Here is a 20,545-nt window from a genome sequence, read left to right as displayed (position 1 = left end):
AAACAATCTCTCAAAGGACCTGTTGATGGCATTTTACCATTGCACTGTGGAGAGCGTACTAACTTATGGTCTGTGTGTGTGGTTTGGGAGCTGCACGGCCAGGGAAAAAACAATGCTATCCAGGGTTGTAAAGACTGCAGAGAGAATTATTGGGTGCACTCTTCCCACCTTAGATCAAATCTATGCTGCCAGGTGCCATAAGAAAGCGGCAGAGATAGCACATGATAGTACGCACCCTGGAAATCATCTCTTTCAGCTTCTGCCTTCTGGAAAAAGGTATAAGGTTATAAAGGCCAGGACTAGCCGCCTGAGAAACAGTTTCTACGCTAATGCAATTCTGGTTCTAAACGCAGCATAAGGGGTCTCTGTAGTATAGTGTATTTTAAAATGGGGTTTTAGAGTTTTTAGGGGTTTTTGAATGTTTTGTGTAGTTTTGTAGTAGTTTTATGTAGTTTTGTAGTAGTTTTATGTAGTTTTTCAATTTCATTGTTCCGCAAGGGACAATGACAATAAAGATCGTAATCGTAATTTTTTCTAGAAAAAGAGGTGCCGGACCTCACCATGAATGCCTGAGAGGTGCTAGAACTGAGTTCTGATGAGTTCCAGCTGAAAAAAAGGCCTGACTTTGAGTACCTATAAGACACTCAACGGCATTTCCGTATACTGCTCTGGTTCGCCAGAAGCGGCTTAGTCATTCTGGCCACATGACCCGGAAGCTATTCTGCAGACAAACGCTGGCTCCCTCGGCCTATAGAGCAAGATGAGCGCCGCAACCCCAGAGTTGTCCGTGACTGGACCTAACCGTCAGGGGTACCTTTACCTTTAAGACACTTTATTAATTTAAGTCCATGTGGCCAATCTTGCTTTTTTATAATGTCTGATGCACATTTCTGCAACTATCATTACGCTATGGAAAGACCTATGTGTAGCTCATGGCCATCACTGAACCATAGGCTAGTTTGATTTAGCTAATTTTAGATGCTCTAAATGTGGTTGCATTAAAAAAAATATTTTCTCACCTTGGGCAACTAATTTGCCTTGTAGTGCAGCTGTAGTAACTCTACAGCTATAATGTATTTAAATGTTTAAATGTATTTTTAATATTTTGTTGGAAGCTGCCCAGAGTGGCTGGAGAAACCCAGCCAGATGGGTGGGGTATAAACAAATAAATTATTATTATTATTATTATTATTATTATTATTATTATTATTACTGCCACAACCAAACACGTAAACACTCCCATCCCGCCCCACCCACAAATCGGGGTGTTACAGGCTACAAAGGTATAGGCCTTTTATAACTCCTTAGCAATGCTTCCATTAAACTTATTCTATGTAAGGTGCCATTTAAATGGTCTCCTATATTTAGGAGTTAAACTGCCTACCTCAGATCTCTTCTGCTTTACCAGATGCTGGAAACTAGTGGCACTAGGGATCTAGGAAGGCCACTAACTATGCACCAGTCGGAATATTTTCACCATCAGCTCTGTCATACAGCCACTGTCTCTAAAATAGAGGTTGTCATTGGCACAAGGCTGCACTTGAGGTCTTTCCTGGTGCCCACAAAGCCTCTGAGCTCAGGGTGGTTATTTTTTCTACCTTGAAAATAACACAGAGCTGAAGGAAGAAGTTGAAAGTGACCCTCATCCTTAATGCCAATGTGCTGTTCTAGGCTCAGCTTAATTGTACTGGATCTGACTTCTGGCTGAAAAAAAAGCCCTGCTTTTATCCAAGATCCCTTGGAAAAGTAAAGCATGTATACACACAGTTTGTCTCTGCCTCATAGGGGCAGGGGAAGAAAGAAAGAGAGAGAAGGTGGGGAGGCAGGGAAGGAGGGAACCACAGCACTAGCTCAAGAATCCAAATTTGCCCACAGGCTTTAAAAAGTTGGTAATCCCTGCTCTAAAACACTGCAGCTGGCTTTTTGCTAGCAGGGGGTCGATTGAAGGAACAGATAGTGGAGAAATCACATGGATAGTATCTACCAACATGCCATGCCCCTAGTATCTGTGTTCCCCCCACTCCCTTCAATAAATAACCCTCATACAGCCATGGAATAACTTTTGAAGCAGTGCATACTCCTTTTCTGTTGTACTCACTATGCTCCTCCTATGCCAGCATTTAACAGCTGCACATATTTATATTTCTCTCTCTCGGCTTTAACAAAGCAATAGAAGAAGGAAATGGGTGTAGCATACAGCAAGAGAATGAAGTGGCAACAGTAGGGAGAATGAGGGGCAAACAGTGGTAAAATGTCCCACTCAGAACAATTGCTATTTTTCTATGCAAGCACATAAGCAGCATAATCAAGCCTATGTACAGTTAAGATTAGTTCATCTGTTGCCCCTGGACTCCACTCTCAGTTCCCATCACCATGCCTTCTATCTAGCTACTAGTCCAGGATCCTCATTATCAATCTACAGGTGCCTCTGTGAGGTACCAACTGGACCCATCTGTAAAAGCATCAATTATCCAGTTAGGAAACCAGCCTACAGAGGCAACACAATGCACCCATTCCCAGACACTGAGCAACTCTCAGCCCAGGCTTCCAGTAGATTGGGAAATCTACATATAAAGCCTTCTTAGATCAGAACACCACCACCCTTAGGTCATTCTCTGCAATCTGTTGTGGGCAGCCTAGATCTTCTGCACTCAAGTCTGCCTACGCCATGTCCCTGGCCATCAGCTTTGTTCTGCCTAGCTGTTCTTCGCTGCTAATGTGGACTGTCTCCTCATATATAAATCTGCTATAACCTTCACATCATGGCAACTGCCTGTCCCCTGAAACTAACACAGTAGAGGAATACATCAATCCAACCCAAAATATCACTTCAGACCTACAGCAGTTGGGTAACAGCCTAAAGATGCTGTTCCTAACATCAAGTCAAACCACTATGCCTGAAGTTGAACTGTCAATTTTGCAGACTCCACATGGAGGCCAAAAAGAGGTGAACTTGTCCTAGACCAGGGGCAGGCAACCTAAGGCCTGGGGGCCGGATGCAGCCCAATTGTCTTCTCAATCCAGCCTGCGGACGGTCTGGGAATCAGAGTGTTTTTACATGAGTAGAATGTGTGCTTTTATTTAAAATGCATCTCTGGGTTATTTGTGGGGCATAGAAATTCGTTCATCCCACCCCCCCAAAAAATATAGTCCAGCCCACCACATGGTCTGAGGGACAGTGGACCAACCCACGGCTGAAAAAGGTTGCTGACCCCTGTCCTACACCCACCTGCATTGTCCCTGGCTAAGCTGGCATTTGAGCCCCTACTTCCAAGATTCAAAGCTGAATGCTATCTGCTGGAACACTGCAGCTCAAGAGTCTTTGTATTTAGGCCTTTGTTTCTGTAAAAACAATACAACTCAAAAGAGGGGTGCAGTATTTTCTAGACAAAGCCAGAAATGCCCAGGCTCCTCTTAGAAGAACCTGCAGCTCTCCTTGCTGTCTACCGGAGCAATCCACCTGCAGGACAGGCTTGAAAACCTTAAACAAAAAGGGGGGCTTGCCCAGCAGCAGCCCTCCAAGACCCCAAAGCAGTCGTCTTAGTGAAATAACTTTCAAATTTCTATATTGACTCTTTCAGTGGCTCCGCCCACATTCAGCAATTACTGGGAATGTGTGTGCTCATGTTTAGAAAAAAGAAGCCCACAACACACTGGAACGCAGATGTCTAATGATAGGTTTCGACTTGGTGATCTCAGGCTGTGGGGAGTCTCTTTCTTAACTTTCCTCCACCCCCCTTGCAAATTAGTCCAGGCAGTCTATTAAATCACTTTTTCCTAGCAACCCCTCTTAGACACATGTGCACGCATATACACAGGACAGAAGCCGTCTCAGTCTTTCCAACCCCTTCCTTGTGCAATTCACAAATCATGTGATTTGGGAGGATTCTTTTTAAAAAAATAAAAAATAAAATAGAAGGTTTTTATACCAAGGCTTCTCCTGCAGAGTCAAAAGCTTTTGATTTCTTTAGTTTGCAGGGCAAACTTTCTTCCCTTCATTCCCAACAAGACAGGATATCAGTCAGTTATTCTGCTGGAGCAATGCAAAGCAACCAGAGGAGAAACTGACAAGAGGCCTTTTGGCTCAAGCTTTCCATGGCTGGAGAAGTAGAGCCTGACAAGCGTTACTCAGTCTAGCTTGGCTTGCCACATCCGTTGGCTGCAGGAGTTGTGGTGCTAGGCTTCAGTTAAAGCATTCCAGGGTGACTGCATAAGAGCCAAGGTCTACTGGAAATAAACTCTGCCAAGCATTTAGGACCTTCAGCAGCAGCCTGGGAGGCAGGCAGTTTTATTTGCTTCCCCCAGCTCACTGTGGCACAGACATATGTCAATGTGTCTACTCTGAGTAAAAACTAGTTGAAACCACCTGAAGTATTTGGGTGGCTTCTTCATTACCCAAAATCCCAAATTCTCTGCCAAATGAGAACAATGATGCCCCAGTTTGTAAGACTGTGATGAAAATACATTGGAAAAGGACTGCAAATACTGCCCTTTGCCAGCCAGTACTTGATGTTTGAACTGAAGCTGGAAGACCGACATCCAAATCCCAGTACAGTGGGTGGCCCTGGATAAGTCACTGTTATATATATATAACATATATATAACATAACATATAACATGGAACTAACTCCCACTCAAGACTGTTTTGAAAATGAATGTGATGCGGAAATGCTGCCAACCAGCCTGAGACTTGGAGACAGGGTGAGCTATAATAATAAACCGGAAGTCTGTTACCCAGTGGAAAACCTAGAACAGGACTATTTTATCTACTAACTAATGTGAATCATCCCCACTTTGTTGTCATTTTCAGGAGAAAGCAAAAGAGGAAGACCTTTGTCTGCAGTGCAAAGGACTCGGCGCAGTCCTGTCCTTGGGGACACTGTCCCATCTGCTTTGCAAATCTACAGAAATAGCAACAGTTGAGTACAGCTGTTCTTTATACCATAAAACCATCTTGGGAGCTCAAGTCTCTAGAAGTAAGTGAAGAACTCTTGCCCACCCATCAGGACAAGAGATCTCAAAGTATACCCATGATTAAACAAAATCAAGAGGGCATCCCTATATAGTACAGTTTTATACCAGTTTAACTGTCATGGCTTCCGCCCTCCCCCCAAAATCCTGCAAACTGATGCTTGTTGAGGGTGCTGAGAATGATCTTTTGGATGGCCTTAACCCTCTTCTCCACAGAGATTCCTGGAGACACACACATTGGCTCAGTGTGCACACAATACTAAGCCAAATCACAGCATAGCGCAAGTGCATAAGCAAGCAAATTTCCAGGAAGTAGATCACAGCCACTTTGCCCTACTCTAGTCCTGCTGCTCTTGACAACACACTAAGACAAACCACGGCTTAGCTCAAAGCAGAAGAACTGGAAGAGGAACATGGAGGAACATCTTCTCCCAGGAATCCACATGTCCACACACTAAAGCCATGCTTTACCTTGGGATTATGTGCAAACAGGGCCGTTTTTTGTTAAAGCTAGTTTAAGAATGAGAAGACATACCCTAGGTCAGCCTTCCACAGCCTGGTACCCTTCAGATACTGCAAGCGCCTATCAGTATCACCAATGGTCAGGAATTATGGGAATTTGAATCAAGATCTGGAGAGCACCAGGCTGGTGAAAGGCAGATCTAGAGGATACCAAAGAATGCTCACAGGCTCCAATAATAGGATAACTTTATGGCCCTATAGCTTCATTTATGCATCCAAGACTAGCTTAGGAAGATTGCATCCCTCACCATGCAGGGAAACATATTGAAAGGAAAAATACCTCTGAATATACGGTAAACATTTTACAAACTGTGAGCAAGCCATTTTTCAAATATTTGGAGAGGTTCAGGGAAGCAAACAGAGCTGTTTCTGGTGGGGTCTGTCCATCCATGAAGTGAGACTGATATAAGCAGGAAATAATTTGTGTACTCCTTAACCAGACTGACAAAAGCAGAGGTTACCCAACACTTGGCACCATGGTGGAAATATTAGTCTGTCAAGACCAATTCAAATTCAGGTCCTCTCACATTTAGCAGCAGAAAAGAAAGAAAAGACACAGGAGCCTGATCTGGTAGTTTTCCACTTCTCTGCCAATACAACATACACTGATTCAGGGATATCTAGGACTCAGCAGAAAAATCTCTCTACCAGCAGTCATAATGACTGCAAAGCTCACACACTACTAAATTAGAACACTGGATGGAAAACATCAGTAGTAGAGTGAGTATCAACACTAATAGCTGCAGAACACTATACCTGTAGGAATGCTGATAAAACTATTTAACATAACTTTTGTAAACAGACAGGTACAGTAACTTAGTCATGTATGTGAAATCCTAAGAAATTTTGGAGGATGCTCCAAACCACAGAAAGATGAGTGTGTTTTTTAAAAAATGAAAGGAATTTTGCAGACACAGCTATAACAAATCTTTTATTATCTCAATGATGAAAATGAAACCCTGGAAATCAGCAACTCTGCAAAAGATTCCAGATATATATTCAGAGCTATTTTTTGTTTTATTTGTATACTATATGGTTCATGAATCTAACATGTAGTTAACAGTATTTGCTCTTGATTGCATTCCTACAATGAACATGTTTTTTGCTTTCTGCATTCTCAAAACTATATAACATGGTGTACCTGCAAAAAGCCCCTGTAATTAACAATGTTTCCAGAGAACTGCCTATACTGCAGTGTGTATTTATGTGGCACGAGTAGTCCAGGTCATTATGAAAATGATTATGCATACCAACTTTGTACCTGCAACCTCACTTCCCTCCTGCTATTGCTTAAAAACCAGCTATGGTCATTCCAACACTTGTTCTGGCCCTCCCCATCAGATGAAGAACTTGAACTCATAACTCCAGCTCTGCCAAATGCTTTAATTCTTAAATCAGATTGGGGCATGAGGTCCAGAGGATGGAAACATGGTAACAGACCTATTCTGTGGTGGCTTCCTACTTGTGGAATGCTTTCCCTAGAGGTTCACTTGGTGCCTTCATTACATATTTAGGCACCAGGTAAAAACATTTTCCTTTAACTAGACCTTTGGCTGATTAATGTTCTATGTCCTTTTAATTGTGCTTGTGGGAGGAGGGTTTATTAGTTTCTTGTTCTTGTTTTTATTATGTATTTTGTGTTCTCACAGCGGGTGGTGCTGTGGTCTAAACCACTGAGCCTAGGGCTTGCCGATCATAAGGTCGGCGGTTCGAATCCGCAGGATGGGGTGAGCTCCCGTTGCTTGGTCCCAGCTCCTGCCCACCTAGCAGTTCAAAAGCACATCAAAATGCAAGTAGATAAGTAGGTACCGCTTCGGCAGGAAGGTAAACGGCGTTTCCGTGTGCTGCTCTGGTTCGCCAGAAGCAGCTTAGTCATGCTGGCCATATGACCCAGAAGCTGTCTGCAGACAAACGCCGGCTCCCTCAGCCTATAGAGCAAGATGAGCGCTGCAACCTCAGAGTTGTCCGTGACTGGACTTAATGATCAGGGGTCCCTTTACCTTTACCTTATTGTATTTTTATGTTGTGAACCACCCCACTATCTTTGGATAATAAATAAATAATAATACCTATCTGCTTAAAGGAGCTTGAAACAAAATTGGCTTCCAGACACTTTAAGCTACATATGCAGACTCTTCTGCATTGGTGTAACAACAGATGAACACTGGCAGATGACAGCAACACAGCTGAGATATTGAAGGCAGGTAACTTCATTTTTTGACCACAGCTACCACAAAACTTACCGAATAACTAGAATGAGCAGATTACAAATTACAAATAATAATCCCTTATCACAAGGCCAAATCCAAAAAAAATCCTCTGCCTCTATAAATGCTTTCAGGATAATACCTCAGCTTCAAAAATACACTGATGGTAGTGCCCAGTTAGAAGAGGCAGAAATTCAAATTGATATCATTTTAGCAACAATGGACCAGTCAAACTTGCTGCATTTGCAAAATAACCTCGTGGTGGAGGGAGGGGGGAAGAGTGCACAGGGTCTGGAAAAGAAGAGCAAAGACCACGTGCAAGAGAAACTAGTGCTGTCCCAATCAGCTACTGTCTTAAAAGTGTTTAGAAACTCTTTCCGTGCAAGTTTCAATCAAACATTGGTTGAAGATTAAGCATAATGGTCTTTTGCTTTCTGATTCCTTGACTTACACTGAATAACTATATTATTCCAGTAAGATAAAGAGATGCCAGAGATAGACACACACTTTTCACAGCAGGCAGGACTAATCTCTCTCTCTCTCTGTAAGTCATTTGTATTTACAATACAAACAATGTGGTTAGTATGGAAGGTTATTCACGTGCCTTTGCTGCCTCCCCGACTCTCTTCTATATACAGATTCATTTTGCTAAATGCGTTTCACCTTCTACTCTTGTGCAAGGAATCAAAAATATCCACAGCTAAGATCACACTTGAAAATATCACAGAGAGATGGTCTCTGATAAAGAAGGCAGGAGCTGCAACAGAATACTGAGAACATTTATTTGAATGTTTTTGTTTAAAAGAAGGGAGATGTGCTACACTTAAGTGATGAAGTGATGAAGAAACCTTACGTTTCAAGGGATCCTTCAAAGGCCTCCAATAAAGTTTTTGAAGATGTGCTAGAGAGATTTTAAACAGGTAACTATTGAAATAGTTAGCGGTAGTTTTATAAGGGCTATGGTATTTATACTGTTCCATTTATTTATTTATGAAAAGTGGGAGGACGAACACATGAATACATTTACAAAGTGACCCTATATAGGTCTACTCAAACCTACGTCTTAAGGCGTTAGGCGAGTCCTTCTCTCAGGCAAGTAAGTACAGGGCTACAGCTTTAATTCATTAATTAAATATTGTAAACCCTAAGTTCAACCGTGTCTCATCCTGTTCTGCCGGTATTTCAGTTTAGACACTGAAGACAGCATCTTCATTCCCCATGCCTAATCTCTAGAAATGCCAAAGAGCTGCCATGTTCTCCTTCTGAGTGTTAGAATTATAAATAAAGTAAGTAACTAAGTACACCACACCACATCACACCAAAACCAACAGAGTAAAAGTCTTACTTTTGGGGGCTGCCACAATTATAGAATGCCCTCATCCTTGAACTATAATTGGCACCAACTTTGATGCATCTCTAGCACAATAGAAATCTCACTTATTCCAACAGAAGCAGCGTAAATGTAACAGATTAAATCTCAGGCTAGGGTCTGGGAGATCTCAATTCAAGTTCCCAGCCATGTATGCTGCCCTTTGGAAGAAAGGAGGCCTGCAAATGCCATTTTTAAAATTAAAAAAATATGAGAGGTTAATTGACTTGGCTAGATTTTCAAATGTTATTATTCCCGACTTCACTCTGGCATTATCTACTCCCTTTCAACATCATCATCATTCCTCTTCCTCCTCCTTGGTTTTAACTACTATAAGGTACCCTCTCTTGCATTGCTCTGTGATGAAGGGCAGCTTAAAATTTATTTTTAATCTGCAAGTACCAGAAAAAGGGTAGGAAAAGCCAGAAGCAGACATTTCAGCATCTGAAATTACTTCAGATGGAATGACCTCTTGCTCACAATGGAATAACCAAAACTGGTTCAGCTAATAATTACTATTACCTGGAAAATGTGCTACACTGACAACTCCTCTATTTGCTCAGCCCCGTGTCCTTAGATCAATGCACTAGCAGAAAAACTCAACTGGTAGCTTCTCTGGCATACGTGCTTCTTCAAAGCTGTTGATCAGAAAATTACACAGGCTGTGCTAGTGTAACAGGAAGTGCTTATGCCACAAACAAGCGCACAACCCTATTTTTCTGGCAACGTTGTGGTTGGTTTTGAAGTTTTTTGTTTGTTTTTTAATCAGGCTGTCAAAAGCCCAACTATAACAGATTGTTTCAACAGATGAATCCAGGTTTAGATACATTTTCCTCTGTAAAGACAATATGCAAAATAAAGAGTGCTCTTTAGGGGTGTATGCAAAGGTCTGTGTATCCCCAATGGGGCATTTGATTTTCCCTGCCATACAGCCACATACACTGCATTGCAAATGGCTGTTGAAACTCAGTCGTTGCAAAAGTCTTCTAAAGAAAATTCAAGGCCCTGCTTGACACAATAGCTATGCAATTTTCTGGATTGTGGCCAACATCAAAAGTCCGAAAAGAGAAGCTGAACACAAAAAACCCTACAAGAAAAAAACTCTCTTATATAAAGGTCTGGATAGTGACATGCAAGCTCTGTATTTTACTAAAACTGACTGTAATATGTTCTTTTATGACAGCACCACTTCTCAGCACCTAGAGGACTAGGAAAATGAAAGAAATACAGTAGTACTCAGCCACCCATGGGAATACCCACTCCAAGATAATGAACCAATAAGCCAAATTGCTACTGTCTATGGTAATATTAGCATTTAAACACAGTGGAATATATAGATATGTATATAATAGTTCGCCTCTCTGATACTTGAGCAGACCATCTCTCCTTAGCTGCTTTCAAAGATTCTGTACCCTTTTCCAAGTATTTTCACTTTACACCTTCTTCTTGCAAGAGGCTTTGTGCTTTTCACACAACAGGCAGAAATTCAGCAGGTGCAATATTTCCTACCCACCAAAAAATAAAGAAGCATAAATATATTCAGATAAACACAATCTTCAACTATAAAACATATTGGTTTAAAAGCATAACCCCCAGTACAAAAATATAAATAATTCACTATACACAGTAATTAATAAAAATACAAAGCATCACATCTGTTTACAGGATCATGTCTGGTATGTAAGTTACAGCATATACAGTATGATCATAAAGGTAAATCACTGCAAGTTTACCACAAGGCTACTCAACTCATCCATTTCATGAGTGTGCACATTATTATTCTTAAGTAAATTCCTATTCCTCATAGTGTACATTCCCAAAGTCTAAGATCTACTTCAGATCTAACATATCAGAAAATAGATTTTCCTGGTACTCAAGTAATGATTGTGTTAACAGTGATGCAAACAAGAAGCAGCTCTCCCTGAGACTTACCGTGTGAGGGTTGTCATAGTAGAGAGCAATGGAGCACAGCCTTGGAGAGATGCTGCAGCTCTCCGTAAACAGCCTTCCAGAGTCACCATAAGGCCCCACCTGGAATTTATATGCCACAGTGATGCTGCTGAAGGGGGGCAAACCAGCACTCACAATCACTTCTGTGAAGAGCCCCGAATAAACAGCAAAGCCAAAGAGCGTCAACAGCAGAAGCGCAACCAGTGCAGCAAACAATCCAATGAGCAGCCAGTCTGCCATGACTCCAGGTGCCTCACACTGCAGGAATCAACTAAGGACAAGAGAGGAGGACAAAAATTAGGTAATCATAACGCAGATGGATATTTCCTAGAGTAACAGATAAGTTTAGGGAACGTTTTCCCAATGACTCAGATCCACACTGCAGACCTTTGCATTTGCAAGGCAGTGTTGTAATGGAATTGTTCATGTTTACAGGTCACTGCTGTACTGAAATTATCTGCCACTGCTGCTCAAGGGACACACTGCATAGAATAACATATTGTAAGTCACTTGTCTACAATGTACGCCTGTACTCCATGCAGCTGGGAAGCTCAATAAGGAGAATCTAAGTGATGTTTGAAATGCTTATGTGCACCAATCCAGATGCCATAGGTCAGGTTTCCTCAACGTCGGCCCTCCAGATGTTTTTGGCCTACAACTCCCATGATCCCTAGCTAGCAGTACCAGTGGTCAGGGATGCTGGGAACTGTAGTCTCAAAACATCTGGAGGACCGAAGTTGAGGAAGCCTGGCACCAATCCAGATGGCCATGCACAGACAGTGGGTGTCAGATACATACACAATGTTTCTCTGACCCACAGAGTATTTCAAAAATACGTTTTTGGTCCCTTTCACTGAATCCCAGCTTTTATGTCAGAACTGCCTTGACCTTATCCAACATCACTGTTCATTCTTGGTCAGTGTGCAAAGTATCCAAAAATATTAGTATCCAAAAATATTAGAAATAATGTGACCATCATTAATATGATCGCTTAGTCAATGGGAATAAAATGGAAGACAAAACTTTCTTCCTACATATCCTCTGTAAGGTCAAAGATGGAGTGAGGGAGGAAGGTGAAGGAAAGGGTGCCAAAACTGGTTCAGCAACACTGAAGCCACTCTCACCAGAATAGTAAATGTGTTGCACTGCTGGTTCATATGGCATGAACAGCTGCAGTAAAATGCAGTTGCTGAAAAAAGGGCAGCATAAAATCAATCTGAGGATTCCCAGAAAAAAGGTCAGAAGTAGTGATTATCAAGTGGAGGTGAGTGTTGTGCGCCTTGCAAGGAGGCAAAAACCAAGAATACCAGGCCAGGGGTGGGAGTGGGAGTAACATGGATTGACCCAAGTTGTTGTTTTTCCAAAATGGTCTTTATGAATCAGCTTTGATTTTTGAATTTAGATGTGGTCCTTTAACATAGAACCTACTTAGAAACAAATGAATTATACCTAAGCAACTGTTCATTCTGTTTGGCAATTAATAAAAACCACATCTTAGTATAAACTGCAATGTGATCAGGCTACTATCCACCCTAGTGAGATCAGCAGAGAGCAAGGACAACTGTGGAAAAGAAATCTGATTAGCCCTTGAAAAATGTCACAGTTAATTTTATACTAGCATTTATGATATCTTACTGGAAAAATATGTGCTGCCCGAATCTCTTCCCTTGGACTCAAATTCAAGCAGCTTGAAATACTTTCTTACAGCTCCTGCAATGAACTTATTTGCTTCCTCATGAACTTAGCATTTGCATTTCTAAAAAAGATCGTTTCCAGTCTCTATCATTTTTGTGGAAAGACTATTAGACAGTATAGTTACTTATACCACAAAGCCTGTGATGCAAAAACTATGATTATGTAAAATGTTGAAGACTTTGAACTGATGCAGACCCGGAGTGTATTCAATATTTGCTTTAGACTATCTAATTGTTACTGGAACACAGCAGGCATCTGTTTGGTGATCCTGTCATTGTCTTTTAAACCAGTGGGTAATGGACCCTTGCTATGATGCATCTCGGTATACTACTCTTTTTCTCTTTAAATCGCCTTTGTCCTTTCCTCTTCTCACTTAAAAGTTCCCATACTTGATAGCCTTAACATTTATTCAAAATGCTCCATGCACCAATATTATTAGTATTAATTGCATCCTTGTAGTTCACCAGATTTCCAGAATGGTTACCATTGCTCAGCAAACTGCCTACTCCTATTTAAGTGCATTTAACAATAAGTGAATTTGACCAGCTGATTCTTAAGCTCAAAATTCATTTCTGTATCTTATTGAACCACAAAGCAGGACATTTGTGATAAAAACATTATCTATTTCTTGTTTAAGACACAGAAATAAAGCTGACACTTGTCAATCTCTTTTCAGGAACCATATAATTGGAATCAAAGCCCACAATTTCCTCAAGCGAAATGCACTTTGTACAAACCTGAGAATCAGCAGTATAGGCAGCCTAGCAATAGCTCATTGTCTCTCCCAGGGATCTTTGATCCAAGATTTGTGCCTCTGAAAAAGAAGAAAATAAAGTCTGATTGAAGTGACCTACAGTATTTTCCCTAAATTGAAGTTTGGTAGGAGAGCACAATGGCCAGAAAACCTGCACTGCTTCCCCAATATGCACAAGGGGCACTGTGTCCAGAGTGGTTCCTAAACCTGTGGATCCTTTGCAATGCTAACATAGAGAAGTGGAAAACAATTTTCAGGAGGAAAATTGGTGGATAGGCATTTAACTGTTTCACTGCCCACCAATTATCTCCCACAAGTGTCTAGTCCTTGTTAAACCTCTTTCCCAACAAAGTTCCAAAACCCCAAGTAATTCCAACTTGAAGAAACGTTATATTAAATCCATGAATATTTCCATTGCGAGCACCATAAGATTTCATGGTTTTCATTTAAACTCCCCCCCACCCCCACAGTGAAACTGTACATGGAGCCATGTACTCAAGTCCAAGGAATAAGATCTGTACCAAGGCAGGCAGGCTTTGGAGCATTAGCATGAACCAGGGATGGGTAAGATGCAACTCCAAATGCCCATCTGTGTTCAGGCCTCTGTCTTCAGTGCACTGCTTTTAGAAGAGTGCATATCTGAATACACCTCTCAACACTTATCCTGTTGAAACTAAATAACGTAGTGTGGACAGACGGAACCACATTTAGTTATACAGTCAAGCAGAGCTGTAGCTACGGGGGGGGGGGTGCTAGCCTTTTTTTTTTTTTTTGCCCTAGCTGAAGCCTCCAGAGGAGCGCCACTGAGGCTCCCAGCCTCTGTATGTGTGTGTACGCAAATGCGCTTCGGGGGTGCCAAACTGGGTATTAGACACGGGTGAAATAAAGCCGAGTTTCACGCCTGCAGCCAAGTTATAGACATGGTTCCATATCAAGCAAGTGACATGCACAGAAAAGACCATTTCCACACACACACCTCCTCAGATACAGCAGAGTAAGGAGCATGCAAAGAAAGAAATGGGAAAACAAGGGGAAATCTGCCCTGCCTCTCCTTCTTCCTCCCAAGCAAACAAACAAAAAAATGCCACATATGAGGCCCCACATTAGAACAAGAGTCCTCTGGATCAGACCAAACGCCTATCTAGTCTAGCATCCTGTTCCCTACAACGACCAACCAGATGCCTCTGGAAAGATCAAGATCTGAACATTAAAATGTAACAATAAAAAGGTAGCACAACTATAAACAAGCTGTGATTTCCCCCCCCCCTAGGTCTACCCATTTCATAGTGCAATTACAATAGTTGCAAGCGACACCATCAAAGTAAAGCTGCAATCTTACATGATATATACACTCAGGGGGTTCACTTCTCCACAAATAAGCACAGAGCTAATATGTATGTAAAACAATCTCATTTTCTTGTCTCTATCCAGTGGTTTCAGTAATTCAGAAACTTTTAATTCTGACAAGAAGTGAATGTGAAAATACTTAGCAACACTGAGGTTTTTGTTTTAACTTCTACATCAGTTTTTAAAAAGTTGTGGCTTTTTTGCACTGTGTATTTCCTACAAAAAGAAACTGAGCACACACTAAATTCTCTAGCATTCATAGCACAATTTTCTTTCAATAATTCCAGGAGGCTTACTTACACAGGGATCCCACAAGTGACCCCCACTTCTAGGCACCACCCAACCTTAGATCTGCTTAGCTTCACCAGGATTGCTCCATCAGACCCGTACATTTTAATTTCTATGATGTAAGCCACCGTGGGTTGTCTTTGACAAGAATGGCAGGATACCATTTAAAATAAGCAAGTAAATAAGTTTAGTTTAAAGACAGCATACCAGTAATTTGAGTTGCAGTTTAATTCCAATCTGATCCTGTTCTGTACAATTGTCACTGTTTAACTAGGAATAGGTTCTGCATTCCCTTTTAATGGTGATAACAGCAGCCAGTTCATTTCAGTTTAAACCCACATAAATGGATTTTTACCCTTCACGCTTTTATTTCTAATTCAGGGTGAAAAACCTAAGACACTGATTATATATTCCTTAGAAAAACCTGAGACACTGATAATATATTCCCTAGATACAACACATTCTACATAAACAAGAGAGAGAGAAAGCTTACTCTAGAGAACTGATATAATCAAGGCTCCTGAATTCAGCGTTGTATGAAAAGCAGAAAATATCACCAAGTATTTAAGTTCAGTTGCTATTGTTAGCTACTGGAAAATAAACCTGCTACACAATTACATTCATCCCTCTTCTCATAGAGCTGTTTGGTTTCTCCCAACTGATCCTGTTTATTTCAGCTATATTCTACTTCCTGGTTCATGTGTACCAGCTTGATGAGATCACAGTGCTCGTGCACGCTCATAAAGCCAGCATGCACTTTTACAACAATTCCTTAAAGAACTAGGAATGGTTTAAGCAAAACATTTGGAACAGGATTTATTTAGAAGCATGTATGTCTATGTGTCATCATTGTGCTATGGGGCAGCATGATCAAGAGCCCAAATATTTTTACCAGAGTCTTGCATGGAAAACTCAAACTCCACCTAGATGAACCATAATCCTCCATTTGTGACATCCATAGTGCTAATTGCCAAGACAGAAACAGATTGCTACAACTGCAAATAAAGACTAAACAACCACAGTCAAATGAACCTTTGGGACTAGTCCACAGTGTAATCAAAACAGCAGTACTGGTTATAAACCAGGTTATTAGCACTTGTCCACCCGGTTTTCCTAGCAAGCATAAACAGGGATTTTCCATTCAAATGTGATCTGTGAAAGCCAATGCACCTTCCCAAGGCCCTAAACTACTGGATAAGAGGGGAGCTGGAACAGCATTTAAATCATGTTACATCAGCTAAGAAGACAGGAGTGCCTGGTGTGCTCTGGTCCATGGGGTCACGAAGAGTCGGACACGACTAAACGACTAAACAAACAACATCAGCTAAAGATTTCCAGCCTCTTCCCAAGTATCAATCCCCCTCAACTGCCCAATCAGTGAGGATGGGAGTACATTTCCGAGCACAATTCAAAGTGTTGGTGCTGACCTTTAAAGCTCTAAATGGCCTTGGCACAGTACACCTGAAAGAGCGCCTCCACCCCCATTGTTCTGCCCAGACACTGAGATCCAGCGCCAAGGGCCTTCTGGCAGTTGCCCTCACTGCGAGAAGTGAGGTTACAGGGAACCAGGCAGAGGGCCTGCTCAGTAGTGGCACCCGCCCTGTGGAATGCCCTCCCATTAGATGTCAAAGAGATAAACAACTATATGACATTTAGAAAACATCTGAAGGCAGCCCTGTTTAGGAAAGTTTTTAATGACTGATGTTTCAATGTATTTTTAATCTTTGTTGGAAGCCGCCCAGAGAGGCTGGGGAAACCGAGCCAGATGGGCGGGCTATAATTAATTAATTAATTAATTAATAATATCAATGGAGGCTCCCATCCTTGTCTTATAGCCAGGTGAAACACTCAGACTGTAAAGAAAAACTCTGAGCCCACATCCTTCCAAATAAAAGGTCCAGAATATGATGCAAGAAGCTGAAAAATATATTTAGTTTTAAAATGCTGAGAGAAGAAAAATCAGTTGTATTAATGATGGAGAGCAAATCTTGATTAAATTCAGAGGGATTTACTTCCAAGTAAACATGCTTAAGATTGGGACACATGGCTGCAATCCAGTGCATACTTCCAGGTATGCAAACAAATAAAATATGAATTAATTAATGAAAATGCTAGGGTGGCAGTGAGGCAAGGATGTTAATTTCTTCACACACCCCAAGATTTGCTAGGTTTGCCATCTCTCTTTCAGTGGGGGGGGGGGTATTGTGCGTTAGCTGTGCAACAAGCAAAAACCTAGCACCAAAACCTGTACCTGGGATGCAGAGGCACTGAAGGTTACCACTTAAAACTGTATTGAAGTTGTACTTGTTACAGTTACTTTGCATTATTCTTCTATGCTTTTAACCATCAAGGAATTGAGTTTCAAACCAGTTAGTGGGAGAAGAAAAAATGGGCAAACCTGAGAGCCTCATTTGCATGTTGTTTATTTCTTCCCTAGATTCCACTTTAAACAGAAATTAAAGGATTGTTTGGGCTGGTGCTTTTTGTTTGCTAAAGAAAACCCTCATCCTACAGTATGATCTACTCCCTTGAGAACAAGGCATATTACTAATATTTACTGGACCAAATGAACACATGCGAAGCCTCCACTGGTCCAGGTGTGCTTCCCAAGATCTCTTATTATTGGGATCCAAACTATTTCCGTTTCCATTGCAATCCACCATACCCAGCTAGCGCCACATCCACATGGAGTGTTGGTTGCTTCCACTACAAATATATTCTAGCCGGTTTTGCATCTCCCCACTCCCCACTCCCCACCTTTCCAGATTATTTTTCCCGTTCAGAAACAGAAGCTGGCATGTGTTTGTTTGTATATGTGCAGCAGGTGTTAGTCATAGGGTTCGATAGGGAGCGCACTCTCTCCTCCACTGGGATCCACGCAAGACAATCTCCTCCACTAAGACACACGCTGTTCCAATGTCCTCCTATCTTCCATGGTGTCACTTGCCCCGCTCTCCACATCCATCTTCCTCATCAATCCACTGACTGGCAGCCTTCCCCCCCCCAAAAAAAAAAACCTTCTGTGCCAAGGATCAGCCCCTTCCACTCCTCCTTCAAAGGTTTCCCCTCTCACCGCCTCCCACTCTTCCTCAGGATCTTCCAAGGGGCGTCTGCTAACATCGTAGGGATCCACTCTCGCGAATCCTCCTTCCCCCCGCTCCGCCTCGCCCCAGCAGCAGCAATCCACTGCCGTCTATGCCACAGGAAACAGATTCCTTTGGGATCTCCTCCGGTTTTCGGCCCCCTCCTTTCTTACGCCTCCCCCCCCCCCAGACCGCGGGATCCAGTGACCGGGATCTCCTCAGTTCCAAACACCACCTCCTCCCTGCGAGGCTCTCTCTGTTTCCCGCCCGCCCCCCAACTCACACAGCAGCAGGAAGAGCGGAGCCGGCGCTGGGGACTCAACTGGCAGCTCCCGCCTCAGTCACGGGCTGAGGCTAAACCTCGGGGGCGCGCCTGGCTCGGCGGTTGGGAGGCGCGTCCTCGCCCCAATCCGGGAGCGCGCCGCGCCGGGCTCAGCCCCGCGGGATGGGGTGGAGCTCGACGTCGGCGGGAAGCCGCTGCCGCCAGTATGAGGGCAAGTGGCCTCAGCGCCACAGGGCGGGAAAGGGAAGCAGCCGCCGAGGAAGCGGCGGCGGCGGTTCAGGGTGGCTACGTCGCTGAGAGAGCGCTTCCTCCGCCTGTTTTTATTAAAGGAGGTTGTTTTATAGCAGCCGCCTCACCGTCACCGAGCACCTCGGCTGTACGTGAGGGGAAATGGGCCGCCGTCAAGTTGCTACTTTTATTTTTATTTTTTTACCTCACAGTCGCCCTTTACCTTTTAACCGCCTCAGACAGTAGGAAATTCAGCAGGTGTCGCCTTCCCACGTCTCTTCAGTTCTGCGCAAGGAAAAGCTTCGTTGGCTAATATATCCTCCTCTCAGGTAGCTGTTAAAAAAAGAGTAGGGGAGCCCTGACTAAGGAAAAGGCAGCTTTAAGCCTCTGGAGTCGCAACACACATCCTCAATCCAATTCAGAATACAGTAGCTACCATTAAGTTTTGAGCCGGAGTCCTTGGCTTAACAAGCAGCAATTCAGCAGGTTCAGCTTTACCCATCCCTACCACCCTGTTGAACAGTGCTGCTGCACCTGTAGGATTTCTGCTTGCCATGAGGCTCTTCAGGAACTTTGCCAGGAAAAGAAGGTTTAGGGCCTTATAGCAGAAGATTGAACCTAGCAGATAGCAAACTAGTCTGGGGAGAAGAGAACAAGTACATTCAGGGTTGGTTCTCGTGCCCAGGCAGTCTAGACACTGCGTCAGCCCTAGGCAATTGCTAATTTGTGTGCTTACATATTTGCAAATTTAAAACTGAATTGCTTGCCTAAGCTAAAATAGCCTATCCAGTTGGAGAGTTCGCTTACAATTTGCCCTGATCCACAACTTTGGATCAGTGTCAGTTTCTATTTTTTAAAAAATAATTTTTATTGAATGATTTTATGTTTCAAAAAACAATACAGCTATACAGTCAGTTTCTTAATTCACTTGGAAAATACCTAGCTCGTGACCTTGACAAAGCCCAATGATCATTAGAAATGAATATTAAGTACTGAGGAACACATCTTAGTGGAAAGAATTGTCTTGGGTGATAGATCCCAGAGAAGCACTGTGGGTTCCCAATAGAGAGGTGACAAGTTTTTTTGTGGGGAGGCACTTGTGCTTCTAAACAGAATAATTAATCTCAAATGATCTGGCTCTCCTAGGCAAATTAGTAATTATGAAACATGAGCTATTTGGATCCTCTAATCCAGCACTATCTACTCTGACCAGACATGGCTCTCTCAAGGCCTCATGTACACATTTTCCCTAATCCTACTATCTGAATTCCTTTTAACTAGAAACGCCAAAGAATGAACCTAGGATTTCTGGATAAAGAATGTGGGTCTACCACTGAGTTATATATACCTAGAAACTAAACCTTGAGTTTCACTTGTAACTGCCTTACTAGCAGAGAGAAATCACAACAATCCAGGATATTCCTGTATAGGACATAATCCCTCTCTGTTTCAAGCACAAAAATATATTACTTGAAAGGGGAATTAAAAAATTCAAAAAGAGTAGGTATATCATGATAGCTAAATGTTCAGAGGAAGCATGTCACAGAATATCAGTTGCTGGGTGACAGCAGCACATTGACAGCTGTTGGCCTCAAATCCTGATGGTGTTTTCTGGGCACATAGTTAACCTTTTTTGGGGGGAAAGGATGCTAGACTAGGTAGAACTTCATTCTGATCAAGCACTGCTCTTCTTATTTGTTTATCCAATTTGTATCCTGACCTTCCTCCTGGAGGAGACCAGGGTGGCAGACATATCAATAATTTAAGAATAAAATAAAGCATTCTAAAAACAGTTTTAAAAACTATAAAGACAGTTAAAAACATTGTCTCAACCAGTGATTTCAAAGT

General features: G+C 42.3%; 2 protein-coding genes across 11 annotated transcripts in view; one reads left to right on the top strand and one right to left on the bottom strand.

The window, feature by feature from the left end:
- The window catches only part of TEX264 (testis expressed 264, ER-phagy receptor), a 152,929-nt gene extending 134,346 nt beyond the window's left edge, over nt 1-18,583 (bottom strand). The window contains exons 1-3 of one of the 4 annotated variants that reach the window (XM_081850503.1): nt 18,470-18,583; nt 13,452-13,528; nt 11,002-11,290 (exon numbers count right to left, since the gene is read on the bottom strand). In XM_081850503.1, the coding sequence (XP_081706629.1) occupies nt 11,002-11,259 (258 nt within the window). In that variant the 5' untranslated portion in view covers nt 11,260-11,290; nt 13,452-13,528; nt 18,470-18,583. Of the gene's footprint in view, nt 1-11,001; nt 11,291-13,451; nt 13,529-15,596; nt 15,783-18,176; nt 18,245-18,469 lie in introns of those variants that run through there. The other 3 variants (XM_081850506.1, XM_081850505.1, XM_081850504.1) reach the window with 3 other exon arrangements.
- Nucleotides 18,584-18,680: 97 nt separating this feature from the next.
- The window catches only part of LOC309335440 (semaphorin-3D-like), a 63,728-nt gene continuing 61,863 nt past the window's right edge, over nt 18,681-20,545 (top strand). For all 7 annotated transcript variants that reach the window (XR_014153502.1, XM_081850477.1, XM_081850476.1 and 4 more), the window contains exon 1: nt 18,681-19,026. The gene's annotated coding sequence lies outside the window, so the exon portion shown is untranslated. The remainder of the gene's footprint in view (nt 19,027-20,545) is intronic.

Source organism: Podarcis erhardii (genome assembly GCF_964252035.2).
Source record: "Podarcis erhardii genome assembly, chromosome: 2".
Classification (NCBI taxonomy): Eukaryota; Metazoa; Chordata; class Lepidosauria; order Squamata; family Lacertidae; genus Podarcis; species Podarcis erhardii.
Note: the sequence above shows the minus strand (reverse complement) of the source record. Positions and strands in the feature narration are given on the sequence as shown.